The 20,791-nt window shown below is 41.8% G+C and overlaps 1 protein-coding gene across 5 annotated transcripts in view; it reads right to left on the bottom strand.

The window, feature by feature from the left end:
- ATP2A2 (ATPase sarcoplasmic/endoplasmic reticulum Ca2+ transporting 2) overlaps window positions 1-20,791 on the bottom strand; it is a 62,614-nt gene that overhangs the window by 11,535 nt on the left and 30,288 nt on the right. For all 5 annotated transcript variants that reach the window (XR_016444181.1, XR_016444180.1, XM_090062850.1 and 2 more), the window contains exons 6-14: window positions 15,183-15,263; window positions 10,440-10,525; window positions 8,365-8,829; window positions 5,925-6,013; window positions 2,530-2,632; window positions 1,782-1,913; window positions 1,562-1,684; window positions 1,143-1,361; window positions 319-654 (exon numbers count right to left, since the gene is read on the bottom strand). Coding sequence is in view for 3 of the 5 variants with exons in the window: in XM_090062850.1 (XP_089918976.1) it covers window positions 319-654; window positions 1,143-1,361; window positions 1,562-1,684; window positions 1,782-1,913; window positions 2,530-2,632; window positions 5,925-6,013; window positions 8,365-8,829; window positions 10,440-10,525; window positions 15,183-15,263 (1,634 nt within the window). In the remaining 2 variants the exon portion in view is untranslated. The remainder of the gene's footprint in view (window positions 1-318; window positions 655-1,142; window positions 1,362-1,561; window positions 1,685-1,781; window positions 1,914-2,529; window positions 2,633-5,924; window positions 6,014-8,364; window positions 8,830-10,439; window positions 10,526-15,182; window positions 15,264-20,791) is intronic.

Here is a 20,791-nt window from a genome sequence, read left to right as displayed (position 1 = left end):
AACAATGCACTGTTGCAGTACTTTTCTAAGTGGAAACAATGGAAATGGAAATAACAATTGACAAAAGCATCACTAGTTGGGTGAAAACGTTTTCCCTGACAAGTGAGAATCAAAGTTTTCTGGGCCAGTGCTAGAGAACTTGTCTTTTATCCTATGAAGGTCCTTCATATGCAAAAAGGGAGTTAATCAACAATTTGCCAAACTATTTTGGCATTAGTTTGACTAGACAATTTGTTCTTAATAGTGACATTTCTTTTACAAGACACACACACACACACACACACACACAGTAGTAATTAATTACTTCTAATTACTTACCATAGCCGTAATCTCATCGAAAGACTGAAGGAACTCAACAATCTTAGATTTATGGGAAGGCTCTACGCGGGCAAAGCAACGAGCGTGTAGGCAAGCATCTCGCTGGGCAGCTGGGGAAAGTTCATCAAACTCACGTCCAGTAAAGGCTTTTGAAGAAACATCTTCATCCTCCGCAAATATACCAATGCGACGACAGATGGCTACTGCTGTGCCCTTGTTGTCACCAGTAATCATAATAACTCGAATACCAGCTTGCTTACACAACTTTATAGATGAAGCAACTTCAATTCTGGGGGGATCCAGCATCCCCACACAGCCAACAAAGGTAAGGTTGGTCTGAAACAGGAAAGCATGGAGTTTTAGTATGAATACTAATATTCACAAATATTTCTTTGGTAGGCCAGTAAATACTGATTTCATGGCATGCCAAAGCATCTCAAAAATCATTAGTTTCAACTCAAGATTTTCTACTGCTCCTGGACCATCTCTGTTTCACCAGCTGCGCTGGCCATGGGGGAAGGCAGGCAGGGATTTCTTAGGGCGATGTCTTTTCGCTGGTCTAACTGTACAGTTGGGATAGAATTAGACAAGTTTTCCAACCCAACACGGGACCTGATGATCAGCACCTTGCATCTGAAAGCTTGTCTAAACTCTCTCTCACCTATACAGTTGGTCCAGTGAAAAGCCATCACCCTAAGAAATCTTCAGCCCTTGCATCATTTCTGGACCACTCTTAGACTACCAGAAAAACCCCACCTAACTCAATGAGTTGCCATATCTCAGCCAGAAGAAAATGTTGAAACAGAGGAGACAGAAGCACTAACCTCATAACTAATAAAGTTTGCAGACTCCTCGAGATTCATTTCTTCCTTCCTTGGTGGATTGTCATGCGTTGCCAGAGCCAAGCAACGCAGGGTGTCTCTGCCCGTACCCCACTCTCGAATGACAGACATTATCTTCTGCTTAATTCCTGATGTTAGGGGTAGCTTTGTGCTTCCAACACGGATGTGTGTACACCTATCGATTACACCTTCAGGAGCACCCTACAGAAGCAAAGCCAGCCAGCACAGTTACTTTCTATAACAGAACCATTTAACACTAGTCAAAGTTGCCCATCTCTGGGAGAGAGAGCACTAGATTCTCATTCATTCTAACAGTTCAGCGACAGTTAATGTGAGCACAACTTTAAATCATGCAGCTTCCACAGCCTTTCAGAGCAGCACTTCTAGTGAGCTGAGCTCACCTTAACAAACATCTTGCTCATCAATGTCCGGCTTGGTTTGTTTGGGGTACAGTACACAGACATGGACTTTCTGTCTCTCGAAAACTCCAAAGTGAACTCTTTCTTCATAAGCTGCTTTATGACCTGTGCAAGGGACACAAGCAGTAACGCTGCATTTAGATTACAACAAACAGAACTGGGAACAAGCTTTGTTTGCAGTAGCCTAGCTGAAAGCACTGACCGAGTTGCAAGCATTTGCACGTTCAATTCTGGAAAGTCCTTTCAAATCCGTGTCAAATACATTCATCTTCTCTACCAGGCAGGAGAGTGCAGTCTCCGTAGCTTCTCCAACCTTTTCATATACCCCTTTAGCCTTCAAATAAACAAAGAATGGAGTTACTATAAAAATACATATATTTATACAAAAAAACCCCACTATTTTTGGCAGGTCACCACAGTGAGATTTCCAGTGATATAACAAAGGGAAACAATGCTTGGCAAGTACTGTTGAACCTGACAGTAAAATCAGGCAAAACTTTTTTAAAGGCACCTAAGTGCCACTCGCCAAAAATTTCTTGTTTCAAGAATTTCACTTATTTACATTCCCAGTGCTAGATCCTGAACAGTGCAAGTAGCTACTTTAAAAAAAGCCAAGATCTCAGGCAGGCAAGGCAAGTCTAGTGGCAGTGCCCTCACACAATGAAGTGGAAGACAGGCCTCAGATTTAGGTTCATCTCACTCTTTAACACTTGCACTGCTCAACACTGTTCTGCCAGAAAAGCGTAGCATTAACCAGTTCAAGGGATTAAATATTCTCCCTTCATCAGAAGACAAGTGGAGTGACCACAATATTGTGATATGGTGCTCAGGCCTGGGGTCTTGCACTGAAATGAGGAGGCCCTGCCATCTGAGGAAGACACAAAATGAGGCCAAAAAACAAAGATTTAACTTCATTCTGGTTTCTGTCTGCATCAGAGTCACATACTTACTTCGTTATAATCCAAAGAAGAATCATTACAAAGTGCACAGATGGTTGCTAGTTCTACAAGGCCATCAAACTGACTACATTTCACAAGTTTGTCGTCTCTGTGCCTGTCCAAAAAAGGAATGGAAGCACAAGGTTATTAAGTCACATCACAATTCTATGCTCTTGCATCTCACTCCTTCCTTCCTTGGTCACTGCCTTTATGCATTGAACGGTATAAACACGGTCTAGTCGGTGCTCAGCACGGAGTCTAACATGAGGCCGTATAGCGATTGCGGGACACCTACTCCAGATTTCCACGCACACCGTTTATCCTGAAGGGACAAGGCAGAGTTACTGATCAAAGCTCCATTTAAAGCTATGGTGATTTTAAGCAAATAGACTGAAAAATTTTGCCTGGGTTTTATTTTATTCTCCTTTTTCCACAAAGGAGTCAAGCGTTAAGATATATTTCTTCATTCCTTGCAGTGACAATTTTCAGTTTCAATGGGTCATGTTTCTTTCATTTCTTCCCCCCTCCCCACCATTGTTAGAAACTATTTAGGCTGTAAAATACAATCTACATTTTTAGTACCAAAAAGACACATTTCTTTTGCTCAAGACAAAGACGAGAACAGTTCAGAAACAGGAGTGCTGATAAAGGAAGGTGATTGTTGCTGAAAATAAGGCTGGGAAGAACTCCTGGAAGCAGTAGGTTTGAGGGAGAAATGACTTGGTAGGTAAGCAAAAGAAAGGAGATATTTTAAAAATGCTGGGATAAAAAGTAAGAGCCTAGTTAAATGATTTGTAAAAGGCAATATGGGTGGTTCATAGCTCCAAGAGGAATAAAACACTTCCCCCAATTCCCAGTCCAGTCACAGCCTTAATCATATGGCTAATTAGCCTCCGATTCCACTTTCCCTTTTAGGCTCTCGCTCTAAAGAGGGAGTAAAGGAGAAAATGAAAGCAGTGGCAGAGCCTGAAGGTCCTAGAAAGGGCCATGAGCTTGAGTTTTATGCAAGAGAAGACAGAAAACCAATGAGAAGTCCCAGGCAACAGAAGAAAGCAGCTGCGATGCTATGGTTTGAAAAAAAAAAAAAAAAGAATTTAACATCCTTGGTTTTGTTGCATATCTTGTTTATATATCCCTACATATGGACTAGGCCAATCTGCGGGCCCTAAATTGAGACACTTAAAAAGCCCGTTTAGTATATAGTGTGCATGAGCCTCAGACCAGTTAAACACACGAGTGCAAGTGAGCACCCCTTTTTCCACCGGAGAGGAAAGTCTAACTCTCTTCCACAGTAATCTACCACTGATTATGAACATTAGCACTCCCTTGAGACGGGTGTGGAGTGGTCTGTTGCACTGTGACAACATGATATCTTGTACGTGCAACAGCTGCACATCAGAGTTGCATTTTTCACAATCAGAACAAATCACATTAATGCACAGACCCACCTTCTGGGACACCGGCAGACCTCTAGAGTAGTAAGGAAGAATTATTGAGACATGGCAGTCGCTGCCCAGTACTCTTTATAACCTAAGGAATACGGGGGACCTCCACTGCCAGTGTTAATCAACAGTAACTCTCCACCAGCACAGCCATTTTTCCCTTGAGGGCTTTCCTTAAAAAATAAGGCCATTTCTATCTAGCAAGTCTTAAGGTAGACACACAGCAACTCAAGCTACACAGCAAGCTTCCAGCATTATTCTGCAGCATTGCAAACTCTACAAGCTTTGGAACCCCTTTTTTTTTTTTTTTTTTTTTTTGCTCTCCTAACACAAAGTATTTTACCCACGTTAGCTAACTTCCTGGTGGTAAAGGCAAGGTAATATTATAACAACTAGAGTGAAGTGCCCACCTTCATACTTTACATAAAATAATAAAAATCCTGACATCTCCCCCCATTTTCCGGCAGTCACTGACTTATCCCCAGCTGATCTGCATGAAGCAGGAGCCCCGAGGGTTAACACAGCCACTGCATGCCCCTTGCCACAGACACCAGCTCCCAGGGGGGTTCCAGACTCCCCTTTTGGGCAGTGGGTCCCACCCCAAACTTCCAGCCCCTCTGGGAGCCCCACGGGCCAGGTGACAGCTCCGAAGGACATACACCTGACACCTGACTAACGCTGGCATTCCACAGCCCTCACTGCAGCGGGCACATTCGAACAGACATATTAAAAAACTCCATTCAAGTACATGACAAATCCTTTACGTAAAAGGAAATTGCCACAAAAGATCTGATGGCCTAAGCTTATCTGCTGAAGCAGAAATTCAAGGTCTAGTTTGCAAGCGACTTTGGAAAAAAAGAAAGATTCAGGGAATTAAGACTTCTCAATGTTGAGAACACTACAGTCCCAAACTGCTGTGAAAAGTAATAGATAATTACTACTGATATTGCTAGGACATGCATAACTTTTTGGAGATATGCCAGAAATCTTACAAGATCTTTGAAAAGTATTAAAAAAAAATTTAGCAGAATGTATATTTCAACTCCTTAGCAAAGTTTTCTAACTAAATCCTCATAAGTATCTCAACTGCCCAAAAAAACCCCCAAGACCAACTACTGAAGACTTTTTTGCACTTTCTTTTGCTCAGTTGTTCTCTGATGACAAGATTCTTGCCCTGGAGTAGAATTCTAGCATTCCCAAAGTATTAGGGATGAAAGAGTCTCCCAACCCTACATTTAAATCTTACACTTGTTTATTAACATTGGCAGTGGAGCCTGTGAAGTCACCCACACTTTTTCAAAGCCAGAGGTTTTGAGTATATAAATTCAGATTAAGCACACACCAAAAAGCTGTAGAAAATACCAGAAAAAGGATCCAAATGCTGAACTGCTGACCCCACAGGTACTAGAGATGCTGTTCTCTTGACATTGTTTGAAAAGGTTCATTCCAGAACCTGTGCAACTTGAAGATTTACAGTCTTAGAAAGGAACCAACTGAAAGCCAGTAAGGAATGTAAACAAACCGTTAGTGGATTGCCTACCAAAATGCGAGTTGCTGAGTCAAGATTTACTTATTCAGACCTAGAATTCAGCTCTCATAAAAGGACAGATTTCAAACTGAAATATTTTAGTGATTTAATAAACTAAAGCCTAGAAGACTTTCACAAAGGAAGACTCTTTGGATGACTATGTCCAAGATTTCATCAACTCTGTGTTCTGAGGATGCTTTGTGACATTTTGGTTTTCTAGGATTTCAATTTACCATTTGATCTAATGTTTCAAAACATACAATTCTAGGCCTAAATACTTTGAGTCTTGGGTTTATATGCATACTTTGGCTGGCTGAGAACCCTTTTTATATTAACAAGCATCAGGCATCGCCATATAGTCTGAGCTGCCAGAGTCTGAAGGGGTTATCTATCCATGGTTTGTCCAGAGGCATTTTGCATGAATAAAAAGTACTTACACTTCTCCCATGGGAGCATATGTTGAACCAGTAATAGTGAATTCATTCAGTGTACAGCTGTCTCCTTCTACTCTATCCAGGACAAACATCTGTAACAAAAGTTCACAAAAATGAAATTGTTATGGATTGCACACTCATACTTAACTGATTCAAATTGGGGCAATTGTGATATTAGGCATGTAATACAAAGACATTTAGATGAAAGGAGAAATGATCAAAGAGTTCTGAGAGCAGGGCCTTCTCACATAGCAGCTGCTCCATGGTAACCTGCCCAGCTGCCCACTCTTCCCTCACAGCAAGTTAAACTGGGGCCATTTAGTTCAACTGAAATAGGGTAAATCCCCAACCCCACCTGAACACTGCAACAGTTGTACCCCTTAGTATTCAAAAGGGTAAAAGTAGAAATGAAGTGAAACACTTTCACTGTATTCTGCTCACAGATGCAGTCAAGGATAAAACCACCCTGCAGCCATAAACTGGAGGAACAAAGGGAAAAACACCCTCACAACTGTGCACGTTACCCTGAAAACATGTACTGAACAAAGATACAAATATTTTAGGGTAAAATTCCTCGAGCTACACTTGCTTCAGCACACTATGCAGAAGATAAATCTCAAATGGAACAGGGCAAAGACTTCTTGAAAAGCTGAGCACTTCTTGAAAAGCTGAGCACCCTCTTTGCTTATGCAAAGTCACATGTTACTTGCATGTGCTAGGATGCATTTGCCACGTTAAAATCTACTGTGAAGACTCCACGTAAGTTACCCAATTTATTTGACACCGCTGACAGAGCAAACTGCACTACATAGGATCCAGAACACTTAACCTTCTAAATACAAGGACACCTAATATTGCATTCCAAAAAAAGTTTTATAAACTAATCTGAAAGCACTGGAATGAGAAGCGAACAAGGAAGCTTTCTGCTTTTTGGCATCTGAGTGATGAAAGAATCCCTGCAAAGAGCAGGGCAGTTATGCAATCCCACTGCAAGTAACCTCTTCCTGAATACTGATGAGCAGCTGCTTTGTCTCTCTTAGGTATAGATACTATAATACTCAACTGTGGCAAACTAGCAAGCAAGACATCAGCAAACACCAATTAAAAATGGAAGAAAAAAATCTGCCATTAATCATGAAAGTAACAGAGCATGTGATGCTCTGAGTTATAAGCTTTTCCAAAAAATGGACCCAAATCTTAAACATGGCAATGTGATTCTGGATAACTCTGAAGTGATGCAATACAGCTGCTCTGCTGCTGTAATATCTGCCCACGCAAAAGGCTTTTCACCTGAATTAATACAAAATGCTAAATCCCTCCTCAGACTTCCAAGTGCACACAGGCATGAAGGACTAGCAACAGACCATGCTGCCCATAAGCCAGAACACAATTCTATGCCACGGTGATTCAACGTTAGCATTTTGATTTTTGAGTAATCGAAATCATTTGCTTTACTCAACTGCAAGACAAGCATCAAAAGGTGACGCTGGCAATGCAGACAGTGCTGATTTGAACTCTGGGCTGCCAGACCAGTTGTGCTATAGAACGTGCTGGAAATGCTGCAGCAGTCTCTAATCCCAGAGCATAAAGCTAGGTAGGGAAGACGGCAGAAACGCAAGGGAAGTTCAGCTTTCTGCAGAGTCTGACACTGGGCCCACCAGAGTCCTGCCTATGCAATACCTTCCACCCTTCCTCTCACTCACTGGTAGGAGCTGCAAGTCTCATCTCTGACACAGCCAGCCAGCAAGGCAATTTGAGTGGGGAAGAAACAGTACTGATGAATTACAGAGGAGAGGGAAAAAAGAGTGAAGATGGCTGAAAGAGGCAGTGTTGGGGGCAGTTACGTGCACATGAAAGTTGCTGCTTTTCAGCTAGTGCTCCGTTTTGTATCTAGCTTTAAGACTGGCCAATCAAGAGTTAGTACCAGGGCTGGAAGCAACTGCTGTCCCTAGCAGAGCAAGTCAAAAAGCATTCATCATACATGGTACAGTAAGAAATGGTAGCATTCTCCTGCTCTATAAACATTTCACAATATTTGAGACACATGGTAAAAGGACCTAGGAAACCTTCTATGTGAAATATCCTTTATTCTACCCTTCTGGACCTGTGGACTGGTTGTAGACAGGGAAGTGACTGTGCAATTCAACTGTGGCATATAAGCAGTTAATGGGAAGAACTTCCACATGCAGAGCCCCCCCTTCAAGTGTGCATACAACTATTTTTAGCCATTACCAAATAAGGGAAAGATGAGAGTATTAAATATAAAAAGCATGGTGGAAATTAAATTGAAAGTCAAATCATACTGCAGCAAATAAAACAACATGATGATGCTACAAGGACAAGAATGTTCTCATTACCAAACACTCTAACATGAGAGGACACCGAGTACTAGAGAACCTGTGGAGAAAAGGAAGCAGAGAAGAAATAAAGCATTTCACCATACCCTGCAAACGGACATCTGGTTGGTTGTCAGAGTACCCGTCTTGTCAGAGCAGATAACAGAGGTACATCCCAGGGTTTCCACCGACGGCAGACTTCGAACAATAGCATTCTTCTTGGCCATCCTGCGGGTTCCCAGAGCCAAACAGGTGGTAATGACGGCAGGCAGGCCTTCGGGAATAGCAGCAACAGCCAGAGCCACAGCAATTTTGAAGTAGTAGATGGCTCCTCGAATCCAGGAACCACCATGGACTGGATCATTGAAATGCCCAATGTTGATTATCCAAACAGCAATACAGATGAGCGAGATGACCTTGGAGAGCTGCTCTCCGAACTCATCTAGTTTCTGTTGCAGTGGCGTTCTCTCTTGTTCCGTAGCTACCATCTCATCACGGATTTTGCCAATTTCAGTGTTTACTCCTGTGGCGACAACCACTCCCATAGCTTTCCCAGCAGCTATGTTGGTACCCTGAAGAGGCAAAAGGAAGAAGGCTTCCTAAGTCATCTGTGATTCTACTGAAGTCAGGTTCTTTCAAACTAGTCGAGATTTGGCTTGTATCATCTGCTCTTAGTTTAGCTAAATTTAGGAGACAAAAGATCATGCAATTCATACATTTCACTTATCAGTTCCTGATAAATTATCCTGGATTCTATTTGGACAGCCATGGGTCTGCATTTAAACGGTGCAATAAAAATAGTTATTGAAATAGGATGCCACAATTCACTGGAGCAATGGAGCACCCTAAAGAAGTTGAGAACTACTGGTGTAAATCAACTGCACTCTTTACATTGTGCTAGCCCCTTCACCTTTTTTTTAGGTCACAAAAATTAGAAACAGGAACCCCTGCACAGAAAGTGCTTTTTGTTATAAAACATGTAGCACATCAGTGAGTCCCAAAACTTTAAATGGGCAAGACAAAAATGTCACTGCCTTTAGCCATGTTAAGTTTTAAAATGCTATTTAATGTTTTTGAAATGCAATCCATTAAAAGCCCATACCAGCCATTTGCACCTACATCTAGGTCATAAAAGTACCTTAATGAACCCAGAAGTTGTAAGTTTCAGCTACATTTCTTTTTTCAACCTTTACATTCCCCTGGTAAACCCAGAAAGTCAGTATTCAAATGCAGACTCTCAGTTACAAAGTCTGAACAAATGCTATGCAGCATGTCCAAATTCACAGCCCCCCCCCACAACGGCCTGAGCACAACTCCAGTATATTCAAGGAGCTTATGGCAGTTGCAACTTTTACCGTTCAAACAGCGAGGAAGGAACTCAACACGGCCAGATGCAAGTCTGCCCCCCTTTATTCATGTTAAGTGCCCTTCTACTCATAGAATTGTAGAGAAGTAGGGCTGGAAGGTCTTGAGGTCACCTAGGCCAGCCCCTGCTCGAGGCAGGATCATCCAGGTCTGAACCAGCCTAGACAAGCGCTTGTGAATAACCTGCTCTTAACAGCTTCTAAGGATGAAGATCCCACAACCCCCCCAGGTCGTCTATTCCAACAGGAGGCCTCCTGCAAGTATAACAACATTATTGAGACTGATAGTCAAGCCTGGGAAAGCAACACCTCTTAAAAATCAAGAAGCACTCAGTTATTTATTAATCTTGAAAGCATTCAGGTCTGTTTCAAAGAAGGTATCCTTCTGCATAAAAACAGTGAAACACCCAAAGATGACTTGCATTAAAGGCTCCTACTGGTTTCATTGTACTAAATTAGGATAGTCACTTCATATCAGTCTTGTAAGAAACATCAATAGTTCGCAGGGGTGAAGTGAAGCAGCATTTATTTAAGAGTGTGGTCACACCCGAACACTTTGTGAAAATTCTTCTAGGATGGACACAATTGTGTACTGAAGCACATATGCTTGGTTTCTCTAGTTTTTTTGGTTTTAAGTAAACCCTTTCCCTAAGATGTATTAAACTAAGTTGCATAGGATTCCTCCTGGTTCCTAAGCAATCTGATGAGCTTGGTGCAGGCAGCAGTTTATGCTGGTACAGTACAAAGCAAGAAAACTCCACAGCTTAGTTTTAGGACTTTGCAGAGCACTTATTTCCCCAGCCAAATAAAACACTTACAGAGAAAAGCATGTTCTTCTTGTCCTGGTTCACGGCACGAGGATCAGGAACAGGATCTGTGTGCTTAATAACGGACACAGATTCACCTAAATAAAGAAGTATAGCATTACATATGCAACTTTAACCTTCCCTTTGGATTCAGCTTCCTGCAAGCAAAGATGGTATTAAAAACAATGCACTTTAATGGAAACTGGAAATAATTTCAGGTCACAGAAAGGCAGAATGGCCTTGTGAGACAGATGTCCAGAATAATCTAGAATTGGAGGCAGACAGCGCTGCTTTTATGACAAGACATGAAAGCATTACGCTAGTTGACATCCCCACCCTATATGAAGCGATTTCAAGTGCATCCAGGGTAATGTCCTGATTTGTAATACACCAGGAACAAGGAGACGACACCAAGACATTTTTGGCTTTCAAAATGCAATAAAGAACTCAAAATAATTTGGGAAAACACATTTTCTTGTAGCAGCAGATGTTTTAATGTTTTTTAAAGCCTAGAGGCAGGAAAAGTAAACAGCCACAGTTGTTCTTGTTGCTACTTTGTCACAGCACACAAGTCTGACATTTTCATTAGCATTTGATTGCATAAAAGGAGATGCCTTGGTTGAAAAAAGTTTTGATTTTTATAACAGCCTGAACATGTAAGACAAGTTCAGGTTCTCTTGCTTTAATTTTAAAACTCTGCTACTTAAGTGCTTCAGAATCATTTACTGTCCATCTGAAGTTTGCAGATTTTCAAATGTTAATTTCAGATTTCTGTTCCTGGCCTATTGTTATGAGGGAAACAATAGCTGATCAGCAATTAAAAAAATAAAAGCATGTATTAGACTGCTCTCTGCACAGATGTTGAAAGATTTCCCTTGATCAACTGTGGGACCGCACTGCCTGCAGATTGCCCAAGAGCAAGCATGGGATGATGTATGCTTGTTATGCAAAAATGGACCTGACCAAAGCTACTGCTTAGAATACAGCAACACCCTTCCCGTGCTGTGAAGTCTCTAGCAAGGAAGTCCTAGGTTCATCTTCATCTTTTGATCGTTTTTAAAAATAATGTAGTGTAATTTATAAAAATCCAAAATCATAGCTTGTGACTTTATTCTATGAAAAGAAATGTGCACACACCAGTGTCCTGGCAGCTAATACCAACAGCATGCTCGCTGAATTTCTGGCTTCTCCCTTACTTCCAGTTCTTACTCAGAAATTCTGCTACATTCTTCATTTTTGCCAATCTGGGAAGTGCTCAAAGCAGAGCTCACATGCAGTAGAGTCCAGCATTTACAGCAAGTTCCATCAACACAAGAGTGTGTGCGAGGATACCATAAGGACACAGGCCCTGTGTTTAGTCATAAGGGATGAGTCTTCACAGCAAAACAGTGCCACGCAGAGATAACCAAGTTAGCTCCGAATGAGCTGTGTAGCCTTACTAGCACAATGCTCTGCCCAGGGTAATAGACCCCACTTCACAGCAGGGCTAGATTGCACCACACGTTTCTTCTGCTTCTATGTACAGTGGAGATTCAGTCCAGTATCACCTACAGTCTACTTCTTCCTGTATGCCTTAAAGATGATCAAATTTACCAACTAAAATAGAGCCTAAATCTGCTGTATTCTTCAATATTATTTGGTACCCTTTCATAATGGTATAGACTGTACTAATAGAGACAATTTATAACATTGTTCATCGCCAGACTAAAAACTGTAGATGGCAGATTATATTAATGGAGTACCTCCTCATGAGAAAAGGTCTCTAGTCCTGTTTCTCAGATGCTTCCCCTCCTTTTATGTAAAAAGAAAGTTGGTTTCATTCTTGTTTGATCTCCCATTCCTCCCCACCTTAATCAAAGTTCACCTTATGAATATACCCTTTATAGAGGCGGACACACTGCTGCTCCACACCAAGTCAACTAAGCGTGCCAGGTTCTTGCTTACTATTCTGATATGGACTTCTACGATTGCAAGATAATTGAGAATAATTCCCAAAAATGAATCAGGAATGTAACTGGACTGAAATATGAATCAAAACCCTGATGGTCAAATTTGACAGATAATGAATGCACTCTTTACTTAGTGCCATGAGAACACAGCTATCTAACAAAAGCATACATACATAAAGCAAGTTATTCATAGCTTTGGAATCAACATGTCTCGAGACCATGAGAGAATGATCCACTCCGCTCATTGTAAAATTGCTGGCTCTATCACCCAATTTCAGGCATCACTGCATTCTCCCTCAAAATAATTATGGAAAGTAAATCTAGTGACAAAAAGTCATCCAAATTTTAGCATTAGCATCATGGCAACTCTGATTAATGCACACAGGACACTTTGAAGACATTAAGCATTGTACAAGATTTCTTTCTTTCTTTTTTTTTTTTTTGGTTACCTCCAAAACTGAAAAATGTTAAAAAGCAAAACAGATCTTGTTCACAAGTCTGTGATTTCATTTTCCTGGTAAATACCCAGACTCTTCTCTCCTGGAGATATTTATTACCATATTTACTTAAATACATAAGATGAGTCTGAATATAAGATGACCCCCAACAATTAGAGCCTGTATATAGAAAATTTATATGTTTGTTGTAGTTTTCCAGGTATAAGATGCAAGCACTGGAGGGCTGTCTTGAATGCCCACCCCCACTGCTACAACAGGGAAAGCAGTGGCTGGGGGGTGGCCCCCTTCCCCTCTGCCCCACCCATTTCTTCCACCCCGCAGGCTTCCTGCACCCCCCAGCCCAGTCTCTGCCCCTTCACACCCCCAGCCCCCAGTCTCTGCCTCCTCTCCCCCACTTTCCTCTCAGATGCTAGTCAGACTGCTCCATCCCAGTGTCCCCGAGCACAGGAGGTGGAAGCTCAGCCCTCCCCTGGCCATGCAGCAGTAGCAGCACCACTGATCAGCCAGGTAGGGGAAGGATTTTCCACGTGCTCCCTGCCTGGGAGAGACCCCAGCCCAAACAGAGCTGCACCTGACAGTAAAGGGGGCAAGGGGCAGAAGCTGCAGCACAGAAGCAGAAGTCGGGGCAGGAAGTTGCTGCAGGTTTGAGTCTGGCCCTGACCTGGGCTCAGGGCCAGACTCAAAGCCACAGCAATCCCTGCACTCCCCTCCACTTCATGTGTGAACGCAGGACAAGGGTCTTTTTCCCCCCACTGGTTGGGGGGAAGCCTTGCCTTACATTTGAGTAAATACAGTACTTTAAAGTCAAGCCACTAAGAACTTTCACCTACTTGAAAGCAATTTTAGAAAGACTAAGGAAAGCAATTTTAGAAAGACTAAGACTGCTTTGTATTCCTCATTGGTACACATGGATGACATGTACCTTCAGAAGATCAGTCTCTCCTATGGAGGATACACTGCCATGGTAGTTAGTGAAGTTGCTAGTTTAAGAAAGGAGCCTCAGGAGGCAGAGTACAATATGTGAATTCCAGAACTACATTAAAGGCAGATTATGGTCTTCCTATAGAGTTTGCTTTCCTACTACACAATTAGAGAATAAAAACATCTTTAGAAGACAGTGTTTGGAGTGAATATCAAAAAGTTTTTGAAGAACTAGTTTATGTAGATGCGGCTTTCAGTGTTTTTCAAGTGTACCACTCTTCTCTTCCAATTTTCAAGGCTGACAGCTTAATGTAGAGGTCCTGGCTCAGAGGAGATTTTGACTGTGTGTGAAGTCTGGAGACTTCTCATTACAGTGCCATTTAATTAAGGCAACTCCCTCCCGGTCAGGGTGAAATTCACAGGCTGCTTGGTTGCTCTACTAAATTAGACACCTAGAGGGCAAGGAGTGTTACCATCTATATTTTACTCAGATAGTAAAATGTTCTTCATCTTACTGAGAAGTCTGTATCAGGGTCTCTTGACAAAACTGAACCTCCACTGCCCCCAGGTCCCATTCCTACTGCTCCAGCATTCAAGGGCTGAAAAGCTGCTCCTTCTCAAAAACAACAAGGGCAACCCCCCCTGCCCTGAAGCAAAGGGCTCTGGATCACACTGGCCAAAAAGAAAAAAAAGATGACAACAACGACAACTAGACTGGAAAACAGTTGATAGCATCTTCAGAATGTGGGTTGCCCAACTTTGTTTTTCTGCGTTTGATTTTATGATAGCAAGCATATAATAAACCAGGTTCACAAAGTAAGACCTAAAACAGGTCTCTGTATTTTTAAACCCGCAATTTGTTAGATTTGCTTCTACAGGAGAGGTAAACTGATACCTGACACATGCTCTAAGTATATATGATGCAGGCATCATTGACAATGAACTTCATTTTATGCGACTTACCAAGAGATGAGGTCTGGGCGATAAGCCAAAAATACTAGCTGTTCAAACCCATTAGGCTTCGTAAACTGGATTAGCAATTCATAATGTAATCCAGTATTCCATATTTTTATAAATAAATGCGTCACAAACCATACCAATTATGGTATCCTTGGATACAGTTCCATTTTACATGAGAACATGATTCATTGATCCAAATAAACCATCAGAAAGCACCATGAAGGAAGCTACCTAGTCTCTCCTCCTCAAAAAAACCACCCCAAAAACAACAACAACAATTTTGTCTACAAGTATTTAGGAACACTTGCTCATCCAGCTGCAAGATCATATTGTTCAATAAAATAATTAGCATCAATAGTGATTTATTTAACAAGCACAGCACGTTAGTAATTGCTCATCATGCAACTAGTGAGTAAGTGATTTCCAAGCAAACCGCATATAATTCAAGTGACAAAAAAGATTTCTACCTGTGAGAATTGACTGGTCTACTCTTAGAGTTGTAGATTTGATAGAAGTAATCCTTATATCAGCAGGAACTTTGTCGCCAACTATGGATTCAAAAAGAAAGAGACATTTAGCTACTGAGATTGATAAGCAAATATTAACTTTTCAGGTGACAGATACATTATACCGTTTTCCTCCAAGTAGTGCTGCCAGCTTCAGGTTTTGTAGATTGCAGCATCCTTTAAAACCGTTTCAGTCAACTCCAAATTGTTATGCAGATTTGTATAGCACAGAAAAAGTCTGCTGGGTATTTTATACTTCCACGGCACCACTTCTCAAAACACTGTTACACAGTAGGAGACAGAACACCTTATAATAGATGCTCACCGAGTTACAGAAATAGCTGTAAAATGCACATTTCAAAACTTTTCCATGCATCAAAAATCACCACAAACTCTGATTCCCAAGTACAACATAGACTCGATGATCTATTGAGGTCCCTTCCGACCCTAGCATCTATGAATCTATGAACAGTAGCTATGGACCTTGTATTTCCCCTCTATAGAAATTCTCTGCCTGTGCAATAGATAAGTGTATCATTTCCTCCATGCTAAACATGTTAAAGTCAGTCTTCAGCTATCCAAAAAGATAGGAAAAAAAGGAAAAAAAAATTTGAGAAATGTTCAACATTTACCATCAAATGTTATGAGCTTGCAATATCCACTTGTTCAGGAACAACAGCAAATCCAGTGCACTTCTTAGCAAACAGCTAATTCGCAGGACACTGGAAAGTCATAGTACTATAATCTGAACATTACCTACAGTACATTAACCTGAACTGTTCCATTTCAGAGTTGGATAATAGACGACTTCATTTGTTATAGAACATTAAATTTACCATAGAATGAGACCCAGTCTGAATGCCGACAGCATGTTCGCGTTACATATATTTAGGTTGATCACAAAGAAATCTGGGACATCGCCACCCCTGCCGTACCTCCTGAAATGAGTGGCGCTGCTGCAGGCAGTGGCAGGGGCACTCTGCCTCCTCACTGGACTGCACCCTACAATTCCAGGACTTCTGTTTAAACTTTGACTAACCAGCCAGGACTGGCCCATGAAATCCAGGATTGTCCAGCCCAAACCAGAATGTACGGTCCCTCTATATATATTTTCTACCCTGTGTTATACCTGGGCAGAAATTAAAATAATTTGAAAGTCCTTTCTGTTCACTGCATGGAACTAATTTTCAGCAATGTAATTAGAGAGAGAGCAGCAAGTTAACAGGATGCCTCTCAAACAGGGAGGAAAACTAAATATAGCCAGACGGTTTCTAGCATTTTTAATCCCAGGTGTAATTAGATCCCTTTTCTACTTCTTTTCACCCAGCCACTCACCGTTTTCAAATCAGACAGCATTATGGAGCTGTGGCTTTTATAACCACCTGTGTGTGACTAATCCTCAAAAATGTCTGTGTGCAGGTATATTAACGTGCTAAAACTTGTTAGCCTGACTCACATTTCTGTAGATGCCTCTATAGATATATTCTTCATTTAACCTTTTAGAATTAACAGGTATCATCGTTAAGAATTCTTTATGGGCTTTATAAAATGCCAAGTCGCCAAGTGTCTGTGTGAATGCCAGTTTTTATGGTTGTGAAATAATGCACACAAGTCACTCAGGATAGAAAAGCCAAATACTCCGATCACCAGTTAATAAGAACTCCTCTTGTCAGTAGATGGACTCATTACAACAGTCTCTCTAATGTGTCCCTGCAGAAAAATTAGAGGGAGATGCAATTCCAGTAGGAACTGCTTATGCAACTAGCAGCAATAGTACGCATTGAAGAGAACGAGGCTAGAAGGAAGCTATTACACCTTACTCAACACCCATCCCTGTTCATAAGCCTGAAAACCACAGAGGAGAATTAAAAACATACAGTTATATACACTTTTTATAAGGTCACCCGAACCATCTCTGCAATATTGTCCAAGACTTCCCACAGGGCTGAAAAAAATGCAATAGCAGTAGTAGGAAAACAAAGCAGAATTGCATTAAAATTTAACCTAAAAAAAGTTACACTTACGTATATGAAAGAGGCACATAAACAGTTGTATTTATTTCCTTTTTGTACCATTATTGCATATGAAAACTAATCTAAGCCAGTGCCCTTGAGCAGCAAGAGAAAATAGCATTAGACAAACAATGACCTAGGCCAAAAATGGGAAAAGTATTTGAATATGCTCCTCTGATGTCGTGAGGAGGTTTATATGCAGACATGTGACAGCAGCTGGTTTTCAGCTATCACAATCCACAGGACAGCAGGCTAATACCTCGGTGCAATGTGGTCCAGGGCCTGTCAATCTGGACACAGACATTGTTGCTTTACTTCCAACAGCTGAGCATCTACTCAAATGCACCTCATCTCACATGCACCATTACATTTGACAAACATATGTTAAAGGGACAGATCTCTTTACCAGGAACTTTTTATAGCTCCACATACACAGAAAGCCTTTGTAAAGTAACACAGCACAATAAAGGGGGGGAAGGGGAAGGATACTGCTCCTGACATTTACCTTCACTGAAACAGGAGATTTAGGAAAGAATGTGTAAACATCCTAAAACTTGCATGTCTTCAGAGATTTTCATCACTAACTGGAAAACTGATTAAATCTAAAAATCAGGAGGGTGCTTCTCTAGTGGATTACTGCAACAAGCGAGCAACTGGTCCAGATATAGGCACTTTCAACCAAACAGAAACTATGACCCTGTGAACACTTCATTGTTCTGCGACTTGCCAGCCTGCCCAGACAAACAAACTTAAAGCGGACACTCTGTACCTACACACCAAGGTTGCAGGAATGCCCAAGTACAATACATGATCCCATGTTCCAGTAATCACTGGAAAACTCATTTCCTCCTCTCCCCACAACCCCTTTCCCAGCTTAACTAATTTTTTGTCTTCCTTTAGATCAGCCTTTTCACAAGACTCTGCAGGGAAGCAAAGGTTACTAGACTGGTGTTTGATACACGGAATTTACATCGCTCTTGGCCAAGCCCAAGTTCTACCCAGTTATTAATCCTTAAAACGCTCCATTGGACTGGCCAGTAAATATTATTCCAGCTTACAGACAGCAAGCAAACGTGGGAGAGAGGGGGTTGACTTGTCCTGGGCCAGGATCTGTAAGTAGGAGGTTGAACAACAATTCCACTCCCAATTCCATCCCTCTGGCTTCGTGCACTTACATCCACGTGTGCCCTGCAACCCAGGAAGCACTCCAGAAAGGGTAGGAAGAGAGATTCAGAGCTTTCTGCATATTCAGATAGGAAAGGGACAGGCAATTATTTTGGGCGGAGGGCTGCTTACTGAGTTTTGGCAAGCCATCGAGGGCCACATGACAGGCAGTCAGGGGCAGATAAATATTAATTTTCTAAATTATTTAGGGGGCCTGTGGATAGAATGACCTGGTAGGCCACATCCGGCCCGGGGGCCACATTTTTCCCACCCCTGAAATAGGACCATCTCAAAGCACAACATTAATTTACATTCAGTAGTGTGACGTCTGGCCCCTACGAATCCAGGGAGCGATTTAAGCATGTTCCAGATTTTCAGAAGGAGCCCTATGCAAAAACATATGAATACATTCAGTTTTTTAGGCCTTGCCCAAGCTGTTCTGGGCAGTATGGGTAGTTGAAGCACCATCAGAAGCTCCGAGTCCAGTTCAATTGTTGAACTAAAAACTGTGATAGAAAGAGTCAGAAGCTTTCTAGGATTATCACTGTTATGGTCACTATTATTATTATTGGTATTAACAACAACCACAACAACAACTTCAAAAAAGGTACAGGTAACTTCTTTCCCTTACACTGGGAAAAAAACTGAAGCCCTTAACATTTGTATGGATTTATTCAAATCATTTGCCCGAGTTGCAGGAGTATGGGTAGACCTGACATGCCTACTCCAAGTCACAGACCAGAGATGAAGCAAGCCAATAAGAACTTGAATGCTAAAATACCCGGAGCAGTTTTGTACGCTACAGTTGTATAAGAGTCTCGTTTTGTGACAAGTTCCCTGGCTTTCTGTTAAAAGAATCCTACTCCATTTCTTGGAAACAACTCTCAACATTTTTTTCTGCATGTCTTTTTCCCCTCTTTACATAAGTAACCTGCAATTTTGTATATGGTTTTCAATTCCAAGAGATTGGAGCAAGCAATTTCAATGCTACAGGGCATGAAAGAGAACCTAGATGGTGGCTTTAGAGAGTGCCCCAATTTGTGCTGCTACAGATGCCTCATTATTTCCACGTATATAACTGGCCCAGATACTACCCCCTTCAGCAAGCAGTCCTACTGACTTTGAAATCAGGACTGCCTCAGGGGGTCAAGAGCAGGATGCAACTCAGAAGTCTTTATTCAACCAAAAGGATGAAATACTTTCTGCAGCAGTTTAATAAAAATCCTAATGTGCAAAAGAAAGAAAACAGCTGAAATTGTACCCTTCCTCAACAAGGACTTGTATTATTCTGAGCTTAATTTTAGCCAACCATGTGGATGCCTGTTCTGACAGGAACAGCTCTGGGCAGACTGAGAGCAGGGGTGCCAGGCTTAGTTTTAAAGGTATACTGAAAACAACATTTACCCAATAATCCCAGATGTGCAAAGTAAAGCACACACCTGTGATAAGAATCCAATTCAAACTTTTAAACACTCCAAACTGCATGGTGCTTCCACTCACAAGAGGGAAAAACAGGTACTCTCTTCTCATGGTTTTCTTCTAATGCCAAATACTTTTTGCCCTCATTTTCAAATGTAAATTGGGGGGAGGAGGGTTGTTTGTTTTTAAGCTTACACAGTATATTTTCCTTCTCATCTTCCTCCTTTTGCTGAGCCTACACAGACTAAATTTCTGGCCTACTTCTGCCAGAACTTTTACCCATATGCTTAAAATTAAGCATTACTAATAGTCCCACTTACAGCGAGGGGAAGACTTGCAGAGTTGCAAGTTAAACATGCACATAAACGCCCACTGCTTGCAGGACTGGGGTCTTTAGCTGCAGCATCTCTGAGACTGCCACCTCCTCTTTTCTGAGAATGCATAAGCACCAACTACTTTAACTGTAAAACTAGATAATTTGGGAACAGTTCAGAAGACTGGCTGCAGTCTGACCCCACCTGAATCAACAAATACTTTCCACTAATTTTAGTAAGGACTGGATCAGACCCACACTAGTTGAAGATATGCAACATTACTACATTAAGGTGCAATGTTTCAATAGGAAGAGTGGATTTTACAACCCCAGAGGACCTGGGGCCTATTGTTTAAGAGTGTCTGGGTTCCCATCAGAAATGAAGGGGACTCAGTTGAAGGATGTGGGTAGTTCAGAACAGAGGGGTGGCAACATACGGCCCAAGGAGTCGGGGACTGCCCATGCCTCCACCAGGGCCGGGCGACAAGGCGCTGCACTGCGCTGGGGCCATGGTTGGGAAGCAGGGAGAAGCAACGGCAGCTGGGTCACAACAGGGCCCACCTCAGACCCAAGCCAGGTTACTCTGGTCCACGACTCCCAAAGGTTTCCAGCCACTGGTTTGAAAGACAGGCAACTAGTGCTAGTCGAAGGAGAGCCGTCTT

The sequence above is a fragment of the Crocodylus siamensis genome, chromosome 9, assembly GCF_052110815.1.
Source record: "Crocodylus siamensis isolate JL-2025a chromosome 9, ASM5211081v1, whole genome shotgun sequence".
NCBI classification, from domain to species: Eukaryota; Metazoa; Chordata; order Crocodylia; family Crocodylidae; genus Crocodylus; species Crocodylus siamensis.
Note: the sequence above shows the minus strand (reverse complement) of the source record. Positions and strands in the feature narration are given on the sequence as shown.